Source organism: Schistocerca cancellata, chromosome 1, assembly GCF_023864275.1.
Source record: "Schistocerca cancellata isolate TAMUIC-IGC-003103 chromosome 1, iqSchCanc2.1, whole genome shotgun sequence".
NCBI classification, from domain to species: Eukaryota; Metazoa; Arthropoda; class Insecta; order Orthoptera; family Acrididae; genus Schistocerca; species Schistocerca cancellata.
This window is the reverse complement of record NC_064626.1, coordinates 724,115,000-724,135,573: the sequence shown is the minus strand read 5'-3', so window position 1 is coordinate 724,135,573 and position 20,574 is coordinate 724,115,000. Positions and strand designations below refer to the sequence as shown.

At 38.1% G+C, this 20,574-nt stretch overlaps 1 protein-coding gene across 4 annotated transcripts in view; it reads right to left on the bottom strand.

The window, feature by feature from the left end:
- Positions 1–20,574, bottom strand: part of LOC126185119 (coiled-coil-helix-coiled-coil-helix domain-containing protein 1) — a 79,722-nt gene that overhangs the window by 22,317 nt on the left and 36,831 nt on the right. For all 4 annotated transcript variants that reach the window (XM_049927949.1, XM_049927955.1, XM_049927965.1 and 1 more), the window contains 2 exons: positions 18,299–18,442; positions 15,078–15,196 (listed from right to left, as the gene is read on the bottom strand). In XM_049927949.1, the coding sequence (XP_049783906.1) occupies positions 15,078–15,196; positions 18,299–18,425 (246 nt within the window). In that variant the 5' untranslated portion in view covers positions 18,426–18,442. The remainder of the gene's footprint in view (positions 1–15,077; positions 15,197–18,298; positions 18,443–20,574) is intronic.

Sequence of the window (20,574 nt, the reverse complement as noted above, 5' to 3'; positions counted from 1 at the left end):
TGACTATCAGAAAAATCTGGTTAATCCTAAAATACCGGATCAAATTGCCTACTACAGTCGTCAGATATGCACCTATAATTTTACAGTTGTGATGGGCCATTCACATACTGAATTGACAGTACAAAATGTTTTCACATATACGTGGATGGAACACGAATACAAAAAGGGATCAAATGAGATATCCTCTGCAATATTTGACAGACTTTCTAAATGTGATTTATAGAACGACTTTGTGCTGATGGCTGCGGAGGACAGAATAGAAACTCTACAGTGATAATGATGTGCTGCTATTTTCTGTCAAAAGTGAGTCCCCCAAATGTGAAGTGTAGTGAAATGATATTTCCAATTCCAGGACACTCCTTTCTGCCATCGGACAGAGTATTTGGACAAATAGAGAAGGACATTAGGACCAGGCCAGTAATCTGCAACCCAAAAGAGTATGAAGATATTTTCGCATCACATGCTCAGATTTCTAAATTGGGTGTGGATTGCACAGTGAGAGACTGGAAGAAGGCTGCCGACAATATGATGAAAAAAACCAAGTAGCTGGCATTTCAAATTTTCTTCAGCAAAGCGGTTCATCTTGTGTAAAACATCTGAAGGAAACGTGACAGTACAAGGAGAACCGAATTACAATGTAGACTGTGGTCCAGGAAGGTCTGTGATGAAGAAAGGTAAACGTTTGGTGAATATGGATGTTCCACAAGTTGTGTCCTCAGGAGTGCCCTTGAACCCAGCCAAGATTAAGGATGTAGAGCATTTGCTACAAAAATATTTTGGATTGCAGTGGAAGGTGAATGAAGAACTGGCTTTCTACAAGAATTTGTTAGCGTCCAATACTGGAGAAACAAATTACTCCCGTGAAGAGACAATCAACGAATATTGTGAAACTCATGAGGATTTGACAGACTTAGTTATTTGAATTCTGCTCTATGAATAATTATGTAGAATCATTATTGTTTACTACAAACTGTGTTTTTTAAGTTCTAATAAATGAGTATAAACTGAATGCATGAGCACTATCACAAATGCACAAAAAAAGTACATTCCTGAGTACATGAACTACGCACTTGCAGTGTGTTGCAACAAAACTTGTCTAATCCTGGATATACAGCAACATAACCAATTTCTCAATGGGAATAATTATATTCCCAATTAATCATGACTTTATTTATTAAAATTATGCATTCCTACGAGGAAAAGAGTTCAGTTTCTGTCAGCATTAAGAAGTTTTTAGTTTTTTGTGTCTCCTGTAAAATTTCTTATCGTGGATAAGGCAAGTTTTGGAACAGACCGCCTCATATGTTGATTTGCTAGACCGTAAGTGACTTCTTACAGTGTTTAAGTTACTATGATGTGTTTATTATGTTTGTTGACAAGGTGCCTTTCAACATTATTTAATTTACATAACATCTTCGCATTTTGATAGTGGATGAGTTCACACTACATTATGATATCCATTGCTTTTATGAAGTGTGAGGGAAGTATTTGAACATTTATGCATGTGAATTATTACTGACAATGCTTGATATTACCATTTGATTAATTCTGTTGTACTTTGTTGTTTGACACTATGTTGAGGCCACTAAATAATGGCCATGGAGATCGCAACTGATCATGGTTTTAAATAAAAAAATAAATACAAGGTGGACAACTTTGCTTCCGCTGCTTTTCCCCCAAAATTTGAGGCTTTACAAATTGGTTACACATGTAACATTCAAAGTATTTTCCATTGCTGGCCACTACTTTCTCCCATCTTTCGGGCAGTGTACGAATCCTGCGTTGAAAAAATTGTTCATATTTTGAAGCGATCCACGAATCGATCCAATTTGTGACATCTTCATGAGATCAGAGTGTTGGTCAGCCAGGCCATGCACCACTGATCTAAACAGGTGATAGTCAGAGGGAGCAATGTTTGGAGAATTCAGTGAGTGAGTAGGACTCCCCATTTTAACGTTTCCTAGTACATTTTGACCTCTTTTGCAATGTAGGGTCAAGTGTTGTCGTGCTGCAAAATCACTTTATCGTGCCTCTCGCTATATTGTGGCTGTTTGTCTTTTAACACTCTGCTCAGATGCATTAATTGTGTTTGGTAACTTGGTTTTAACACCTCATGGTACACAATGCTGAGCTGGTCTCACCAAATGCAGACCTTGATCTTGGAGCCGTGAATATTTGGTTGGGCCGTCGACGTGGAAGCAAGGCCGCAATATCTCCATGATTTTTTGCATTTAGGGTTATTGTAATGAACCCATTTTTCATACCTGGTCACAATGCAATGCAGAAATCCCTTCCGTTTTTGCCTCTGAAGCAACTGTTCACAAACACACAAACGTCGTTCAACGTCTCTTGGTTTCAGCTCACATGGGACCCAAGTCCCTTCTTTCTGAATCATGCCCATAGCCTTGAGACATTACGAAATGGCTTGCTGAGTCACTCCCACTAATTGTGCCAATTCTTCTTGAGTTTGACACATGTCTTCACTCAGCAATGTCTCCAATTCTGCATATTTGAAAACTTTCTCTCTTCTGCCACTATGCCAGTCTATGACGTTAAAATCACCATCCTTGAAGCATTGAAACCACTCATGACACATTCTTTCACTAATAGCGTCCTTACTGTATGTACTTGGGAGAATTCGATGGGACTCAGCCGTTGTCTTCTTCAAATTGAAACAAAACAGTAACACCTCCCACAAATGACAAGAATTAGGCTCGTAAACTGACATTTTCAGTAAAGAAAAACTTTATGATGCAGTCACAAATCGACTAATGTTTTAATAAGGTTATGTGGACCGAGGTCCAAGCTAACTGCCTAACATCTGCGATCTGTTTCTTTCGACCGCTACTTACTGTTGTCGCCACCTATCGGCAAATGGTGGAAGCAAAGTTGTACACCTTGTAAATAAAACAAACTGAAATTTGCATGAACATTTTCATCAAAAACATTGATTTTAATTTTTGTCATTGCAATAAGAATGTGGTTTATAAGGAGTGTACATAGTGTTCAAAAGCACTATTTTGTTGTTCACTTTCTTCACAAAATAATGTTATTTTAGATTTGCTATTCTGTATACTTCGAAACATTTGTGACACAGTTAGCAAAAAATAGCATCAACATAATAGAAAATAGGTTTTTTAATGAAGAGTTTGGTTCTGATAAATGATGTTATGTCACAGATCTGCAAAGTGTTGCAATTATCATGTAGCAATTTCATTCTTCCAGTGGTAAAATTTACCTGTACAGGAGGAGGTAACCATTCACCATGTAGATTAAGTGTTGAATAGCTGGCAGGCACAAAAACAACGAATGAATATGTATATAAGTTTTCCTTCTACAGAGCTAACATAAATTCCTTTTTACATACTTCTCTCCATTCCATGCCATTCCCAGTTCTTACATTTCACTCCATTATACAGTGAAACAAATCCTTGCATTCAGACCATACAAGATGAAAATACGAGGGCCGTTCAGAAAGTAACCTCCGGTTGATTTTAAAAAATACACCAAGTTAAATAAAAATATTTTAATATATACATCTTACAACTACATCTTTGCACTATTTTTCTACATAGTCTCCATAGCGATTGAGGCACTTATCGTATCTCTTCACAAGCTTTGAAATTCCTTCTGCATAAAAATCACCCGCTTGTGCCTGGAGCCAGTCTGTGACCGCATCTTTGAGCTCTTCGTCGTCATCAAACCGCTGTGACCCGAGCCATTTCTTCAAATGCATGAAGAGGTGATAATCACTTGGCGCCAGGTCTGGGCTGTAAGGTGGATGGTTGATAACGTCCCACTTGAAGGACTCAAGAAGGGCCGTTGTTCTGCGAGCAGAGTGAGGACGGGCGTTATCGTGCAAAAAAACGATACCGGAAGTCAGCATACCACGGCGTTTGTTCTGTATAGCCTGTCGTAACTTTTTTATTGTTTCACAGTAAACGTCTTGATTAATGGTCGTACCACATTCCATGAATTCAACCAACAACACCCCTTTGGCATCCCAAAACACCGTTGCCATCAGTTTTCTGGCAGAAAAATCTTGCGAGGCTTTTCTTGGTTTGGTAGGCGAATTTGAATGTGCCCACATCTTTGATTGTTCTTTTGTCTCAGGGTTCACGTACTTAATCCAGGTTTCGTCACCGGTCACGATTCTGTTTAACAATGGTTCTCCTTCGTCCTCATAACGTGACAGAAAGTCTAATGCAGAGGCCATTCTTTGAGTTTTGTGGTGGTCGGTAAGAATTTTGGGCACCCATCGTGCACAGAACTTATGGTAACCCAATCTTGCTGTCACTATCTCGTACAAGAGAGTCTTAGAAATCTGTGGAAAACCAGTAGACAACTCCGACATTGAGAAACGTCGATTTTCACGAACTTTTGCATCAACTGTCTGAACGAGTTCGTCAGTCACCAATGATGGTCTACCACTCCTCTCTTCATCATGAACGTTTTCTCGTCCACTTTTAAATAAACGTACCCATTCACGGACAACTCCTTCACTCATAACTCTTGATCCGTACACGGCACAAAGCTCACGATGAATAGCTGCTGCAGAATATCCTTTGGCTGTAAAAAACCTTATGACAGCACGCACTTCACATTTGGCGGGGTTTTCTATTGCAGCACACATTTCAAACTGCCACAAAAACTAAACTAGCGCAGGTACGATGTTCACTCGACCACGGCTTGATGCCGACTGACCTGTTGAGTGCGTGAACGCACAGATGGCGTCGCTACTCCCCCCACAACCCGCACTGTGACCGATCGGAGGTTACTTTCTGAACCGCCCTCGTAAAATGGCATGACAGAGGATGAGGAACTGTGCATTTTCAATATGTTTGAGGCCCTGAGATGCAAAAAAGTCTAGCCCCACCTTGACAGACAAAACCATTATTGAACAACAGAAATTTGAAGAAAGGACATGAGATATGTATATTTCCAATGACGAGAGGTTGTACAATGGATAATGTACCACACTAGTATTCTGGGGAATGAGATTCCTGTCTTCATCCAGCTTCTAGACTAAGTTTTCCATGATTTCCATAAATCAATTAAGGCAATTATCAGAAAGTTTCCTTTGAAAAACAATATGGTTCATTTCCTGTTCTATCTTTTGCCTATCTTAGCTTGCAATTCATCTCTAGTAACCTAGTCATCAGGGAGAAGCAAAATCCTAATCTTTCTTCTTTTTCCTTCATTTATGTTTTCATATTTGCACAGGCCAGAAGAGAACAGAAGTGTTTGAAATATTGTGTTACAGAAGAATGCTGAAAAATTGAATGGTAGGTAGGATAACCAATAAAAAGCTGTTGCATCAACTTGGAAAGAACAGAAATTTATGACACAACTTGACAAAAGAAGGTGTATCAGTTGATAGGACACATCCTGAGGCATCGGATTCAATTTGATGTTGGAAGGAAGCATGAGGTCTAAAAATTGCGAGAGTGGCCAAAGCATTATTACAATAAACAAGTTAAAGTTGAAGTGAGTGCTGTAGTTATGCAGAGATGAAGAGACTTGCACAGGATAAACTAATGCGAGAAGCTTCATCACAGCAGTGTTCAGACTGGAGACAACAATGACAAGAATAAAAACAAGAACAACATTTCCAGAACTTTTAAGGAAGGGATGGATAAAGACAAAGAAAAATTTTGGAATTTTAGTTTATGAACAACTCTGATATACTGATGTCTTAACATTTCAGTTTTTCTAATACCAGAGAAAGTAAGAAACCTAAGGTGTTCCAGAGATTCACTAACAGAATATATGTGAGAGAATTTTTCCTTCTCCATCAGTCATGCAGTTAGGCACAAGAAGTTATGAAATTTCTCAGTGGCCACTTTACATATTCTGGGATCCTCTGCAGCAGTTTTTTTGATTATGGAAATGAGTGTCATCTAACTTAAGAAACCCGTGTAAATTTTACACACAGCCATTTTTAGCATATAATCCAACTCTAATCCATTTAGAAGGACCTTACACCTGCCACACTTAGCCACAATCACTTTTGTGAATCAATTATTTTCTTTGGCATTCCAGCTTATTTATTCCACAATTGCTACGTGTTGACATTTCTTCACTTTAGGTTATAGCACGTTATGGGGACTGCCTCTGAAACTTATCTTGGTTGGTGGAATCATGTCTTCTTTCTGATAGCTTTTTTGTTTTTTTTTTGTTTTTTTTTTATTCAGAAACAATTTTTTCAGATTCAATTAAATTTAATTATTTGCCACATGAATACGAATTACAGTTATGACCATTGTTTTAATAATACAGCCTGCAATTTTATAAGTTATTACTTTCATTTACTACATTACTAAAACTTTATGATTGCACATTTAATCAAAAGAAAAAGAAACCTACTGCAGAATTTGGTAATTATGCAAACAGTAGCATACAAAAAATTCTCATCCCTCCTAATTTCTTAGCTGCAGATTCTTTCTCTGGATGCAAAACAGAGAAAATGGAAAAAGAGAAGCATGTAGAAAGTCAAAGTAAGTCCTATAATACTCAGCTACAGTGATAGGACAGACACTACTCATCTTTGTTGATTAGTAGAAATAATTTGCTGTGCATTCTGCTGTCAAGTCAATGAAGCAGAAAGTGCATGTCAGTATTAAGAAGAGGAATGTGATTAATGTGTGCACTAGTAGTAACATCTAGTGTGTTAGCAAGCAAGTGTTGAGTCTTTGGCTATGTGATAGATGGCAGTTGAATTGTATATTACTATGTGACTCATTTGTTTTTATACAGAAACAATCAGTCTGAAGGGTGGTTCTGTCAATCAGAGACTTTTTAAATAGTTGTTTGTCTTCTGTGATTTGTGTTTCTCTGTCAGTGTGGAGATAATTTTAAATATATGTAGACATGATATTTCAAATATATTACTCAGCTAGAAAGACATGAATAGATGAAACTGAAGGAAGTATGATGACAGTTACTTGAATTTTAGTTTCACGTGTACTACTGTTGGAAATTAATGACCACAATGTGTCATTTATTTCAAAGTCCTAGCTACTGGAAGCAGGGTTTTTAATAAAATAAAAAGACATTTTGAGTCAATTAACACGGTAAAAAAACTTAGAAAATACTTTTCCACAAGTCAAAAGAAATGAAAAAAGAAATCACTAAACAAGCGATGATTCCCACAAAGGCTCTTCTTTCATCTTACAAAACCACCTACCGTGTAGCAAAGAGCAAGAAACCTCTTGTCACAGCTGAAGACCTTATTTTATTAGTTGCTCTGGACATAGTATCAACAGAGTGACAATTATTGAACTACATGAAATAAATCAGTGTAAGTTCTGAACAGTTTGTTAGGACATTCAAACTACACAGTTGGCTGACGGACCTGATGGGAATTAGTAAGCTCAAGGAATCCCACTTTCTTCTGTATGTGTTTGTCAATAAGCAAAATTGGCGCATTTGGGGGACTGAGAATCCACGTTTCACGATCAAGAAGTCTCTTCACCCTCAACGGGTGACTGTGTGGTGTGCAGTGTCCAGTCACATAATAATTGATGTGATATTCCTTGAGTACCAAGCAGTACATGAAGGTTTTCAAAGATGATTTCATCCCCGTTATCCAAAGTGACCCGGATTTCAACAAGATGTGGTTCTTACAAGACGAAGCTCAACCCCATTGAAGCAGGAGAGAGAGTGACATCCTGGACGAGCAGTTTGGTGGCTCTAGGGTAAGTGAGGCCACTGGCATGGGTCTGATTGGCCACCACATTCTCCAAATCTGAACATATGTGACTCATTTTTGTGGGGCTATATTAAAGACAAGGCGTACAAAAATAACCCCAAAACCATTGCTGAACTGAAAACAGCCATTCAGGAGGCCATAGACAACATCAATGTTCTGCCACTTCAGTGGGTCATATAGAATTTCACTATTCGTCTGTGCCACATCATTGCCAATGATGGCAGGCATGTCGAACATGTCATAACCTAAATCTGAATATCTGTAGTGACGTTTACATGTTGAATCAAGTGTGTGCATGCCGTAGTTTGTAAAGAATTTACTTTTTTTTCATACCATTCAATAATTGTCACCCTGTATTATGATAGGTGAGTCAGCTGCTAAGTAAATGGCAAGTGGGCCTTTGTTAGACAATACTATTAATCATCAAATACTCAATAAAGCTGACATTCATGATCAATTGGTTGAAAAAGTCAAAGGTAATGGTGATTATACTATTCAGTAGGATGAAGCTACAGTCAAACACAATGATGCACATCTAATGTGTTACATGTGGTTTATACATGACAACAAATTTTATGAAGCTCTTTTCTGCAGGAAAATAATTCTTGGGACAAAAGCAATAGACTTGTTTGAAATACTACACTTTTACACAGTTGTGTAAGCTTAGCTTGTTCACGAGAAATATTTGAGTTCTAAGAAGTTTATACACAGTGTCTTTGTTCTGCAGCTGGCATATCTTTGTGACCTCTTTGAAAAACTTAATTCACTGAATGTATCCTTTCAATGTAATTAGACCAACATTCTGGAACTGTAAGTGGAGGAAAAAGTCTGATGATAAAGATATAGGCCTACTTTACATTTTCCCTGCTCTTCACGTGGTTTTAGAAGATAATGACATTCAGTTGAGTGACATGTGGATCATTTAGCTGAGTTCAGTGATTAGTTTCTAAAGCACTTTCCAGCCTACTTTACATTTTCCCTGCTCTTCACGTGGTTTTAGAAGATAATGACATTCAGTTGAGTGACATGTGGATCATTTAGTTGAGTTCAGTGATTAGTTTCTAAAGCACTTTCCAGAAGCAACTGATCAACACAATGGAATCAAATATCCTTTCAGTAAAGAATTTCTATCACCACTTACCACTGAAGAACAAGTGTAATTTACTGATATTTCTTTAGACTGCACACTAAAATCAAAGTTTGTTTCCTTGTGGCTGCTTTAGTTTTGGGGCTGGGGTATCTACAAGTAGGTTACAAGATTGTAAGAGTTTTGATACCTTTTGCAGCCTCCTACTTATGTGACGTAGTTTTTCAGCATTAGCAGCCATGAACATGAAACACAAATTGTGAATGAATGTGGAGAAAGAGATTCAAGTCACAATTTCATATCTTGTGCTGAAATTTGAAGAACATCCTTCTCTTTAATTTTGTTGCAAGGATAAAATGAAATAACATTACAAGTCGACTAAAACATTTGTGTCAACAGTTAATACAAATGAAATATCTACTCCTATTCATCTTTTTAAACTCAGTTTTGTTAACCGACACACTGCGAAAGGAACTGCATGTGTTTATGTTCAGGTCAAGGGAGCCATGGACCCAAAAGTTTGAAAATCACTGTTTTCACCCATAACTCTAGCACACTGTGTGTCAGTCAGAAACTGTAGTGAGTGAAGTGTTATGAAACAATGCGTGTGTAGTGTGTGCAGTGACTGATAGTGAGGTATGAGTCAACAGTGTGGCATTACATTATTTAATAAGTTATTTGAAAAAAAAAAAAAAGGTATTGTATACCAGGAGTAAATCTAATGATTGTCTCTAACGAGAAGTCTGTAAATATGTGTGTATACGAATCAACTTATTTTAAATTGGTCTAAACTTTTAAATATGTTGACATGTCCTATATCCTTGTAAAAAGAGATCTACGGATGAATAAAGCTGCTGCTGCTACTGCTGCTGCTGCTGCTACTACTACTACTACTACTACTATCTAACTCATTATAGAGGGATGCTGACTCAGTTTTTCAGGATAACAAATGGTAAGTTGTGGTACAGAAAATGGCCCAGAGATCACCAGTGCATGTGTGTTTGTGTGTGTAGTGAATGAAGTGTTATGAAACAATGTGTGTATAGTGTGTACAGTGACTGATAGTGAGATATGAGTGAACAGTGTGGCATTATATTTAATAAGTTATTTGTAAAAAAAAAAGAAAAAAGAGGGTATTGTATACCGGGAGTAAATCTAATGATTGTCTCTAACTAGAAATCTGTGTAAATGTATGTGTATATGAATTAGCTTATTTTAAATTGGTCTAAACTTGCAAATATTTTGACATGTCCTATATCCTACGAGAGATCTACGGATGAATAAAGCTGCTGCTACTGCTACTACTACTATCCCACACCTTCACTAGTCAAAATCTGGCATTAAAAATTTCTTCCACTAACAGGATTCAAACCTATTTCCTCCGGGCTCAAAGTCACAGTATTAGTGACCTTCGTTGTGGAGATGGGTAATGTGGAAAGTATGAGGGGCACACAAATAAAAACTGGACATCTGTCACACTGGGACCATGGAATGGTGCCATTCAGCAGTAATCATCACACATGTTAAGACATTTATCTCACTGGGAGATGAGACAGTCAATTCCTGTTCTGTAGAACGCAGTAGGCTGCTGATGGATGCACAACCACACCCACTCTTGCACTTCCTCATATGACTGAACCTGACATCCTTACAAGTCTTTTTCAGGCTGCCAAAGACATGACAATAACACAATGAAGGATCCAGGCTTATGGAGGATGCTGCAGTGTTCCCTAACCAAATCACTGAAGCGTAGCCTTTGTCCAACTGCCAGTGCGGAGACAGGTGTTATTTTGCAACAGGATGATTCCATCCAACAGCGTTGCTGCACATTGATTGCAGTTCTATGCTCAAGGAAATTGAAGAGCAGAGGTCCCCTGCAGTCAATGAAGAAGGTCATCATAACCTTATCATAACTAGTGTGAACGGCTTATGACTTCTTTGGTGGGGAGATGTGGGATGTTTCCACTGCTGGATTTGCCATTTGCACTTGGGATCGAAATGGTGACACCATGTTTTGTCCCCTGTGATGAGACAGGACAGAAATGATGCATGCCCCTCCCCATGGCACCATAGCAGATGACTCAGACTGATATGGTCCATCTTCTGTCCCTCAGTCAGGTAATGCGACATCCACTGCACACAAATTTTGCAGTAATGTGAGTGGTCTTTGATGATGGCATGCAAGGAGCCTTGGATAATGCTGACCTAAACATGAATTTCACCCTCTGTGATTTGTCAGTCTCCCTGGATGACATCAATCCGCCCCATCACATCTGGAGTAATGGCTCAAAGAGGCTTGCCTTGGGCACAGATAATCTTGGAGTGATGTATGCCCTTCCCGGTATCTCTTTTTCCACTCATGCACGCACATCAGGGACATACCACATTCACCGTACACAGCGGACATGCAAGAATGAATTTTGTGTACTCCAGCACCCTCAGCCACCAGAAAATAGCCACACTTCTCTGCCCTTCTTTGCGTGTCCCTATGTCAATAGCTTGGTGAACATATTAGACCAGTCCACCAACAACCAAGGTTATAACACAAAAACTGCGTGCACCTGTGATGTGGCACTATGCTGTTCCCCTACCACAGTGGTGACAGTATCAAATGTAATAATATTGGGGCCATCTGTAACGTGCAACTGTGTACTAGAGTGAGTGTTCAGTTTTCATATGGCTGTCCTTTAGAGATCAAGACAACATCAAGAAGAAATTACTTAAACCTCAAAATCCACTGACAGAAAAAAACAAAACAAACAAACAAAGTGTAACTAACATCAATCAGGGAGAACAGATGACAGGTGATGACTTAGAGGAAACAGGTCGAATAATACAGTACAAATGTGAGTAGCTGTGTTACGACAAGCTCAGCACCATTTTCACTCTTCAGCCTGTTGAATTCTAAATGGATCAATTAAAAGGTGAGTATACTTATTATTTCTATTCAATCCAGGACTTTCAGAATCATTCCAACACAAAAATTTGTCATATTTTCAATTGACTTGGAGTAACAGGTTATTGAAATTGGTCCAGCGCTTCAGAAGTATTTATGTGTTTAGGAGACCAACACTTGGGAACTTGATACTTGACTTCAGTTTTAAGTTGCCCACAGTAATTCAATCATATGACATTATATTTTACATGTAGACTATGCCAATATGGTTCCTGTTTATAGCTGTGAGGTGGATTTTTTAAGTGCCAAAAAGAATGGTTATTAATACCCAAGGAAGGTTGAAATGATGACTAGTTGAGTGTTGTGTGGTCGACAGGCATATAAACAAGACTAAAAACATTGCTTAGCTCTAAATGTCCTGCTTTGGGACCAACCAATACAAAAAACACTAACACACACCTACTTTGTCCCAGCTTTTTACATTGGTCCGGCCCTGCAGCACAACTGGAGTGATGCGCCATCTCGGGGGATATTCGAGTGGAGGGAAGGATAGCTGAGGGCTGGGAGGAAGAAGTAGAATGGGAGCAGGACAGTTATGTGGCAGGAGTGGGCTTGCCCTGACACATGCAGTAGTAATAGTAGTAGTAGTAGTAGTAGTAGTAGTAGTAGTGTGTCCACACAATGAATTGGAGGAGTGAGTTGGGAAGGGAGTGGGATGGAACAGAGGAAGAGGGAGACAGTACATATGGAAGTGTGAGTGTAAACTAATAGGGTGAAATAGGAGGCACAGGAGCAAGGGTGGAGAAGGGTGTGAGCCAGGGGTGCAGGAAATTTAGACTGGGAGGGATACAGGATCAAAGGTTGTCTTGCAATGGGAACCCCCCATCTATGCAGTTCACAGAAGCTGGTATTGGGGGTTAGAGAGAAGGGGGAAGGGAATTCAGATGGCACAGATTGTGAAACAGTCACTGAAGTTGAGCATTATCATGGGCTGCCATCAGATGAACAACTCTGCTCTTGGCCACAGGTTTGCAGTGACCATTCATTCAGGTGGATTACTGGTTGGTGTTTATGACCACATAAAAGTCTTTGTAAAATAACCTGCTGGTATATGACATAACTGCTTTCACAGGTGGTCCTGCCTCTGATAGGGTAGGGTATGCTTGTGACAGGTCTGGAATGGGATGTGCTGAGTTGGTGTGTAGAGTAGAGCTTGCACAAGGGTATGACCCATATGGAAACAGGTTAGGAGAATGTGTGGAATAAGGTGGGCAGAACAGAACCAAAGTTTCACTTTGCAGTGGAGAGGGCACTGATATGAAACATCCTAGCAGATTAAAACTGCACCAGAACGAGACTTGAACTCGGAACCTTTGCCTTTCGGGGGCAAGTGCTCAGTCAGCAGAGTACTCGCCCACAAAAAGCAAATGTTCTGAGCTTCAGTCTCAGTCCAGCACACAGTTTTAATCTGCTAAGAAGTTTCATATCAGTGCACACGCCACTGCACAGTGAAATTTTCATTCTGGAAACATCCCCGGCCTGTGGCTAACCCATGTCTCTGCAATCTGCAATATAATTTCTTCTAGGAGTGCCTCAGGTAGCTCAGTCAGTACAGCAATTGCCTGCGAAAGGCAAAGCTCCTGAGTTCAAGTCTCGATCTGGCATCGTTTTAATCTGCCCAGAAGTTTCTGGACCAGAATATTTTGTAGGTTGGATGGGTGGCAGAAGACCACCTGGGCATTCCTCCAATTCGTTGTGTGCCACACACAACTCTTTGTGCCTGCATCATGGTGGGATCACTGCTGTCCATTCATATCCTGTTCCCTTGCTGCCTCTCCATCACAGCTCTTGGTCATCTTCCCTTCACCATTCCCTCCCACTTGCTGTCTACTTTTTTCTCTCCTCATCCTTCATCCCAGTTGAGCTGCAGTATTAGAATGATGTAGCTATCATGTGTACACGTATTTTGTATTAGTTAACTCCACAGAAAAAGTTCAGCAACATTTTCAGTCTAATTTATGCACTTATGAGTGATTAACACCTCAAACAGATGGTGAGTGGTTACCTTGACTCCTCACATTATTCATATTCCACCCAGGACTGTCCAGCATCACAAGAGTATCATAAGCAATTTATAATTCCAAAATGATGGACTCAAAAGTGATGTGTTGTGTTTTTAATAAATTTTATGACAATGATACAATATTCCACACACATATTTCATTTGAGTACACCAATTAACATGGAGTAACTGAATCTCTTTCATAAAGTAGCAAGCAGTTCTCTGACAAGTGCGTGGAAGAGCTATGATGGCTTTCGAAGTGTTCATCAAATACAGGTTTAACACAGTCAGGAAGAGATACAAGTAGCATTGAAATTTGGTTGCTCAATAAATGTACTGTCAGTTACATTTATACTGTTTACAGGAGAAGCTAATTCCATTGTGACAGCACCAATTTCTACAAATCACATTGTGTTTCAATGTAGATAGAAATGTTCTTTGCAGAAGACATTCTCAGCTTTATATTGTTCTAAATGTATTATGTGCTGTATTTACTTTTTGTAATTACCATGTGTCTGACATATACAAACCAACAACAAACTGCAATCTGTTCCTTATGACTTGCCATCCGTTTTCCATAGACTGCAGTGTAATTAATTTAAAGGAACTTAAAGATGGTATGAAGTATTTATCAAATGGAGTGTTCACCTTGCTGAACATTCATGATTTATTGTGAAACTGTGACTCAAATGCAAACATTTGCCAGAGCAGGTATTCTCTTTGAACTGAAACATTCAGAAATGTCTACTGGTAAGGAACACTGTCTAATACATTGTGAGTGTACTATTTAAATAGTGTTGCATGTATTGCACTGCACAATTCCTGTCCCAGCACCTCTCAAGAGTGATGGTTTTCTCTGCACTACAACTTCCTAACATAACGTTCCTCTATTTTGATCTTTGTATTTGCAGAAGGAGACTTATGGCGTCAAAACTGACATCTGTTCTAAGTCAATACTTCATTTCAGCGAGAAAAGTAAATTTATATATCACTTTTTTTTTTTTGTATCTAAATTTTACTCCAAATCTTATATGTACAGTATTTGGGAATACACCACAGTATCTGCCCCTGGAAACCACAAATATTTATGTTGTCATAAGATAGAAGTCATTAAACGTGTTAATGGTGCTACAGATGTAATATTTACTGCTGATAAGCATGATGCAAAGTTAAAACTCCTACCATACTTTTATTAACATAAAAATACTGTCCCTCAAACAAATGCATCATATTTCACCAAAAAATTACTATCTCACACAGCAATATCATCTTCACATATATTACATAATAACTGAAAGGTATAACAAAAATTATTACTTACATCATATTCCTTCACACAATCTTGGAAAATTTTAATTTCACTGGAGCACATTGCCTGATCAAACTCATTTTGCTTCAGGCATGCTAGCATTACTGCCATTTCTTGTACACAGCTAGCCTCTGAAAAACATGTAAGAAATACATATGATATCAGGTTTCAATTAAGGGGCTTGGTGTAAAAACATGTGAAGTTCATTTCGGTCAAAAATGAGTTATGACATGCAAAGTTTTACACTTTTTAGTGTGCAATGATCAAACTTCATGACCTACAGGCAGAATGATACTAGTTATCCAGTAGATTCCAGGGGAAAGCACAGCATCAAGCACAACTGGGTCAGCGAAAGTGATCTGTAAATGTGAGACACTACAAACAACTGAAAGAGTGCGCAACAGCAAGAAAGATAATCTCAAAAAGGTTTATTTGCCACTAAAGCTCAGTGATAAATAAAAGTATACACTGTAGCCTACTTACAGCAACATGGGCCTGATGTACTTAAGCATTTGAAAGCTGAAAGTTGTAAAAAGAAGAGCAAGCTATGATTTTTATCATCATAGGTATTTCAATGTTAACTTCAATATTTCATTTGGAAGACCAAAGAGTGATACTTATGAAGAATTTGATTCTTTAGAAAATTAATCTTGGATTCTGCAGGCAATTTTAAATGTATGACTCTGATATATAGGCTACTGTTGCAAATTACACGAAGCACAGATGTTCATGTAAACAGAAGGTGATGCCAAAAGGTCACTGATGAGGTTGTATCTGGCTTACAGTGGTATCTGAGGAAAGTAGTTTCATCTGATTATTTTCAGACAACTGGAATTTATAAAACAAAAACAGTACAGTGATGCACTATCTGTTTAGCTTTACATCAAGTGGAAAATTTCACAAAATTTCGCACTACTTCCTGAATGAGGCCACTTTTTCTTGCCATGTGATGGGAATTTTGGCATTGTGGAGAAGAAAAAACAGGTTTTATGCAGCCTTCATACTAATGAGGAATGGCATTCAGTGATTACGAAGATGCAATGTTTTCTCTGTTGCTCCAGTCATACAGAACATGTTCAGAACCTTCAAAAAGTATTTAAAGCTGATGTTTAAGACAAATATGAACTCAATAAACAATGAGCCTTTTAAAATTTCTGAATACAAAATATTTCAATACAGCTCGGAGGATAAATATAAAACTTAACATCAGTAAAAATCAACAGATAACTGTCATTTTACAATTCGAGCCTCTCAAGAAAACATTTAATGTTTGAAGCACTTTCACAGAAAAAATATTTTATGATGGAGGTTGACCTCTGACAAATCTGACTATAGTGTTGTTGTGAAACTAGTCCATAAATGCATTGCTGTGCAAAACTTATGGATGAAAGTAATTTCCACATGATGTGTCACTGCCAAGTAATGTAACTCAATTAGTACAAATTATAAATGAAAGAAATACTCAATAAAACAAACAGAATGACACTTTCATTCAAAGACAATAATTACACTGAAGTCATGGTAATTTATGATGGCACCCTGGACATTACAAATGGTGGAACCTTGTTCTTAATAGGGTGTGTGATCACCTTGACAGCAGTGTATGCTCTGCAATGTGCTCCCATGCTGGCCACAAAGTTGATACGGTGTTCCTATGGTAGGCCATTCTGTTCTTCCACTAGCATGGTTCACAACTGCTAGATGGTCACTGGTGCATGCGGACACACTACAATACATTTCCTCAATAGGAGGAATAGGCAGGCCACTCAATTCACCAAATATCATCTCATTCCTAGAGCTCCTCCACCTGTGCTGTCCAATGTGGTTGTACATTGTCATCCATAAAAGAGAAGTAGAGACCAAATGCACACCTGAAAGATACACATGAGAAAGGATTACAGTGTCACGATAACATTGACTGGTGAATGCCTCCCACACACCGTAACAACTGGACGATCACAACAATATTGTTCGGCAAGTTCTTTTGTGCATTAAATGTTTCCACCTCTCGCAATGTGAGGATATATAATGCACCCAAGAACATTGTCAAGCATGATAGTTTTGGTGGTCCAGCTGTTATGGTGTGGGGAGGCATAATGTTACATGTGTGTGCTCACCTCCAAATCTTTGAACATGGTACACTCTCTGGTCATCATTATTGTGACACTGTACTCCTCCCCTTGTGCATCTTTTCACAAGTGAATTCAGCCCTGACTTAATTTTTATGAATGACAATTTGTGATCCAATCAAACTGCACAGGTGGAGGATCTCTTGGAATGAGAGGACATTTGGTGAATGGATTAGCTTTCCAATTACCCTGACTTAAATCCCATCAAGCACATGTGGGATGCATGCACCAACAACCATCTATCAGTTGTCTACTCCACTGGTGGAGGAATAGAACTCTCTACCACAATAACTCCTTATCAACTTTGTGGCCAGCATGTAAGCACATTGTAGAGTACGGCTTTTTAACATACACTGTATTAAGAATCACATGCCACCTTTTTTGATGTCCAGGGGGCCATCATAAATCACCACAACTTCAGTGTAATTATAGCCTTTGAATGAAAGTGTCATTTCTGTTCGTCTCATTGCACAGTTCTTTCAGTTACCTTCTATACTTTACTGTGGCAGTGTTTTCTACATATGGTCCACGTTTTACTGAGCTAGGTTATTTGGCAGTGACGCAACATGTGAAAGTTACTTTCATCCTTCAATTTTGCTTATCACTGTACATCCCATCAGCGAACTTCAAGTTTTATAAAATGTAAAATGGTCAGTAATAATGCTGGATAGTTCTCTGAATAAAAAATCCTTGACATGCAGGAGTATTTTCTATGAACACACATTAAGTTTATTAGCACTGAAATACACAATTTCAACTTCATGTTAAATTATTTTGCAGTGAGGAACATTCTACATTGAAAACTGAGGGGCTATACAGAGTAATGATTGTAGCATTGAAACAAAGTTTTACTCCATACTCAAAAGTTCAAAAAGATAAAGCAAGTTTAAAAATAAATACTGACTTCATTAAGACACTAACTTTAGAAGAGTTTGTAGTAAAAAGTTACCACTGCAAGGCTGTATTGAGAACCATCTTCCTTTATATGGGTTAAACTGAAACACTTTCATAAATAACAAGTACTACTAATGTTCATCTTTCTTCATTTTCTTGTTGTTACATACATTTATGCATATTATACATAAATTTAAATATTATACGTACTTGATGTTTTGTCTCCTTTCCCTGACACGCTTCCTTTCAGCTTCAGGGGTAAAATCTCTTGAAAGGGAACAGGTTCCATTTGTGGCCTACGCCCCGGACCTTTAAATAATGCTGTAGTTAACTTCATGCCTGGTGTCTGACAACCTGTGCATGAAAAGGAGATAATATGCAATGTGACTTTTTAGGTTTCCTCAGTGTGACTGATAGCTGGTATGCTTTTAGGTTCCCAGCTGAGTCAATAATTTCATTTCTGCACACAATATTTCAATAACTTGGTGATGGTATAAGATTGGTTGTGAGCATGAGGTCTATGTCTGGTTTGAGTGAAGGCAGTGAGTATATATAAAAGGACTGTTTAAGCAAATGAAGATGGTGATGTTACCATATTGTGCTCAAAAATGAGATGATCAACTCTGAAATAAATCTAAAAACTTATCTTTATTTAGAAATTAATGCAGTATTTGAAACACAGAAATAGTGTATGTAATCTCTCATGTTTTTCAGCATGTTTGATTAATGGTGAGCTTATGTGTGTTCTGCCAAGTTCTTGTTTCCATTTTATGCATAATATTTCAACATTTGACCCAGATATTTTCTTCATGCTATGCGAATTTTGGTGTTACACGTACTCGCTGCCTGGATTCCAACCAGACTGTGAACTATTGTTAGTCCCACACAGCTATTTACAACTGAGTGACAGGATCAGTTACCTCTCCTCGATGTGTTGGTTAAGAGAAGAAAGGATGGATCCCTTGGTATCAATGCATGTAGCCTCTAAACTAGTAGACGAGTTATGCTATTTGGGTAGCAAAATAACGAATGAGGGCCGAAGTAGAGAGGATATAAAATGCAGTCTGACAACAGCAAGACAAGCATTACTAAAAAAGAAGAATTTTTTTACATGAATATAAATTTACATGACAGGAAGGATTTTCTGAAGATACTTGTCTGTGCCCTTAAATTGATGTCAAATATGGACAATGACCAGTTCAGATGAGAAGAAACTATAAGCTTTTGAAATGTGGGATTACAGAAGAATGCTTACGATTAAATAGGTAAATTTAATTCCTAATAAGAAAGAACTGAACCAAACTAAGGAAAAAAAATTAAAATTATGGCCCAAGTTAACTAAATGAAGGGATCAGTTGATACGCAAAGCTTGAAGCACCATGAACTGTCAGTTTGGTAATTGAGGGAACTGTATATGTATGAGGAGGGATCTTTAGACTGAAAACAACAACAACAACTACTACTACTACTACTACTACTACAGCTACAACTACAACTACTATTACTTCATGCGTTCTATTCATGACTGTGATGGAAACTGATTTGCATGATGAAATTATGTATATAACCACACACATCTATTACTTTATAAAGCAACTTCAAGATTAATCATATAAAAACCTTTAAGTATTTTTTACCATTACATCTAATTCTTCACAATGACGTGTGTCTGTGTATATGCGGATGGATATGTGTGTGTGTGCGAGTGTATACCTGTTCTTTTTTCCCCCTAAGGTAAGTCTTTCCGCTCCCGGGATTGGAATGACTCCTTACCCTCTCCCTTAAAACCCAAATCCTTTTTTCTTTCCCTCTCCTTCCCTCTTTCCTGACAAGGCAACCGTTGGTTGCGAAAGCTAGAATTTTGTGTGTATGTTTGTGTGTCTATCGACCTGCCAGCGCTTTTGTTTGGTAAGTCTCATCATCTTTCTTTTTAGATATATTCTTCACAATGATAATATCATATGAGAATTGCAGCGACTTATTTCTACATTTTTCTGTCAACTGCAGCAATAATCGTATCCAGCAGAGATTTCTGCTTCTGTTGCTCCATAAACCTAGTCAAGAAAACTGAATAGATTGCAGTAGTACTGATATTTAAATCAAAGCATTAGTCAACATTATTTTCATACCTTTTTCTATGCTTAAGGTGTCTGCTGCTATGGGATTTGGAGCAACATTCACCTGATGAAGTACTTTTATTTATTATTTTTAGTTGCGGAATCCAAGGATGTCAACTGTTTTTCAATTTGCATATCTGTCAGCTTTACAACTATGGTTTATGTTTAAAAAACTGGTACGTTGACACTCATCTTCAGTCTCACATGCTATAATAATATTAAATATTTTAAAGAAACAGTAATGTTAAATAATGTGAGTGGTTTCAGTTATTTTCACTTATGTAAGACAGCATGGACAAAGTTTTTAAATCAGCCAACAAATCTATTGCATAAGTTTTTTGTTTACATCAGTTTGTAACAGGCTAATGT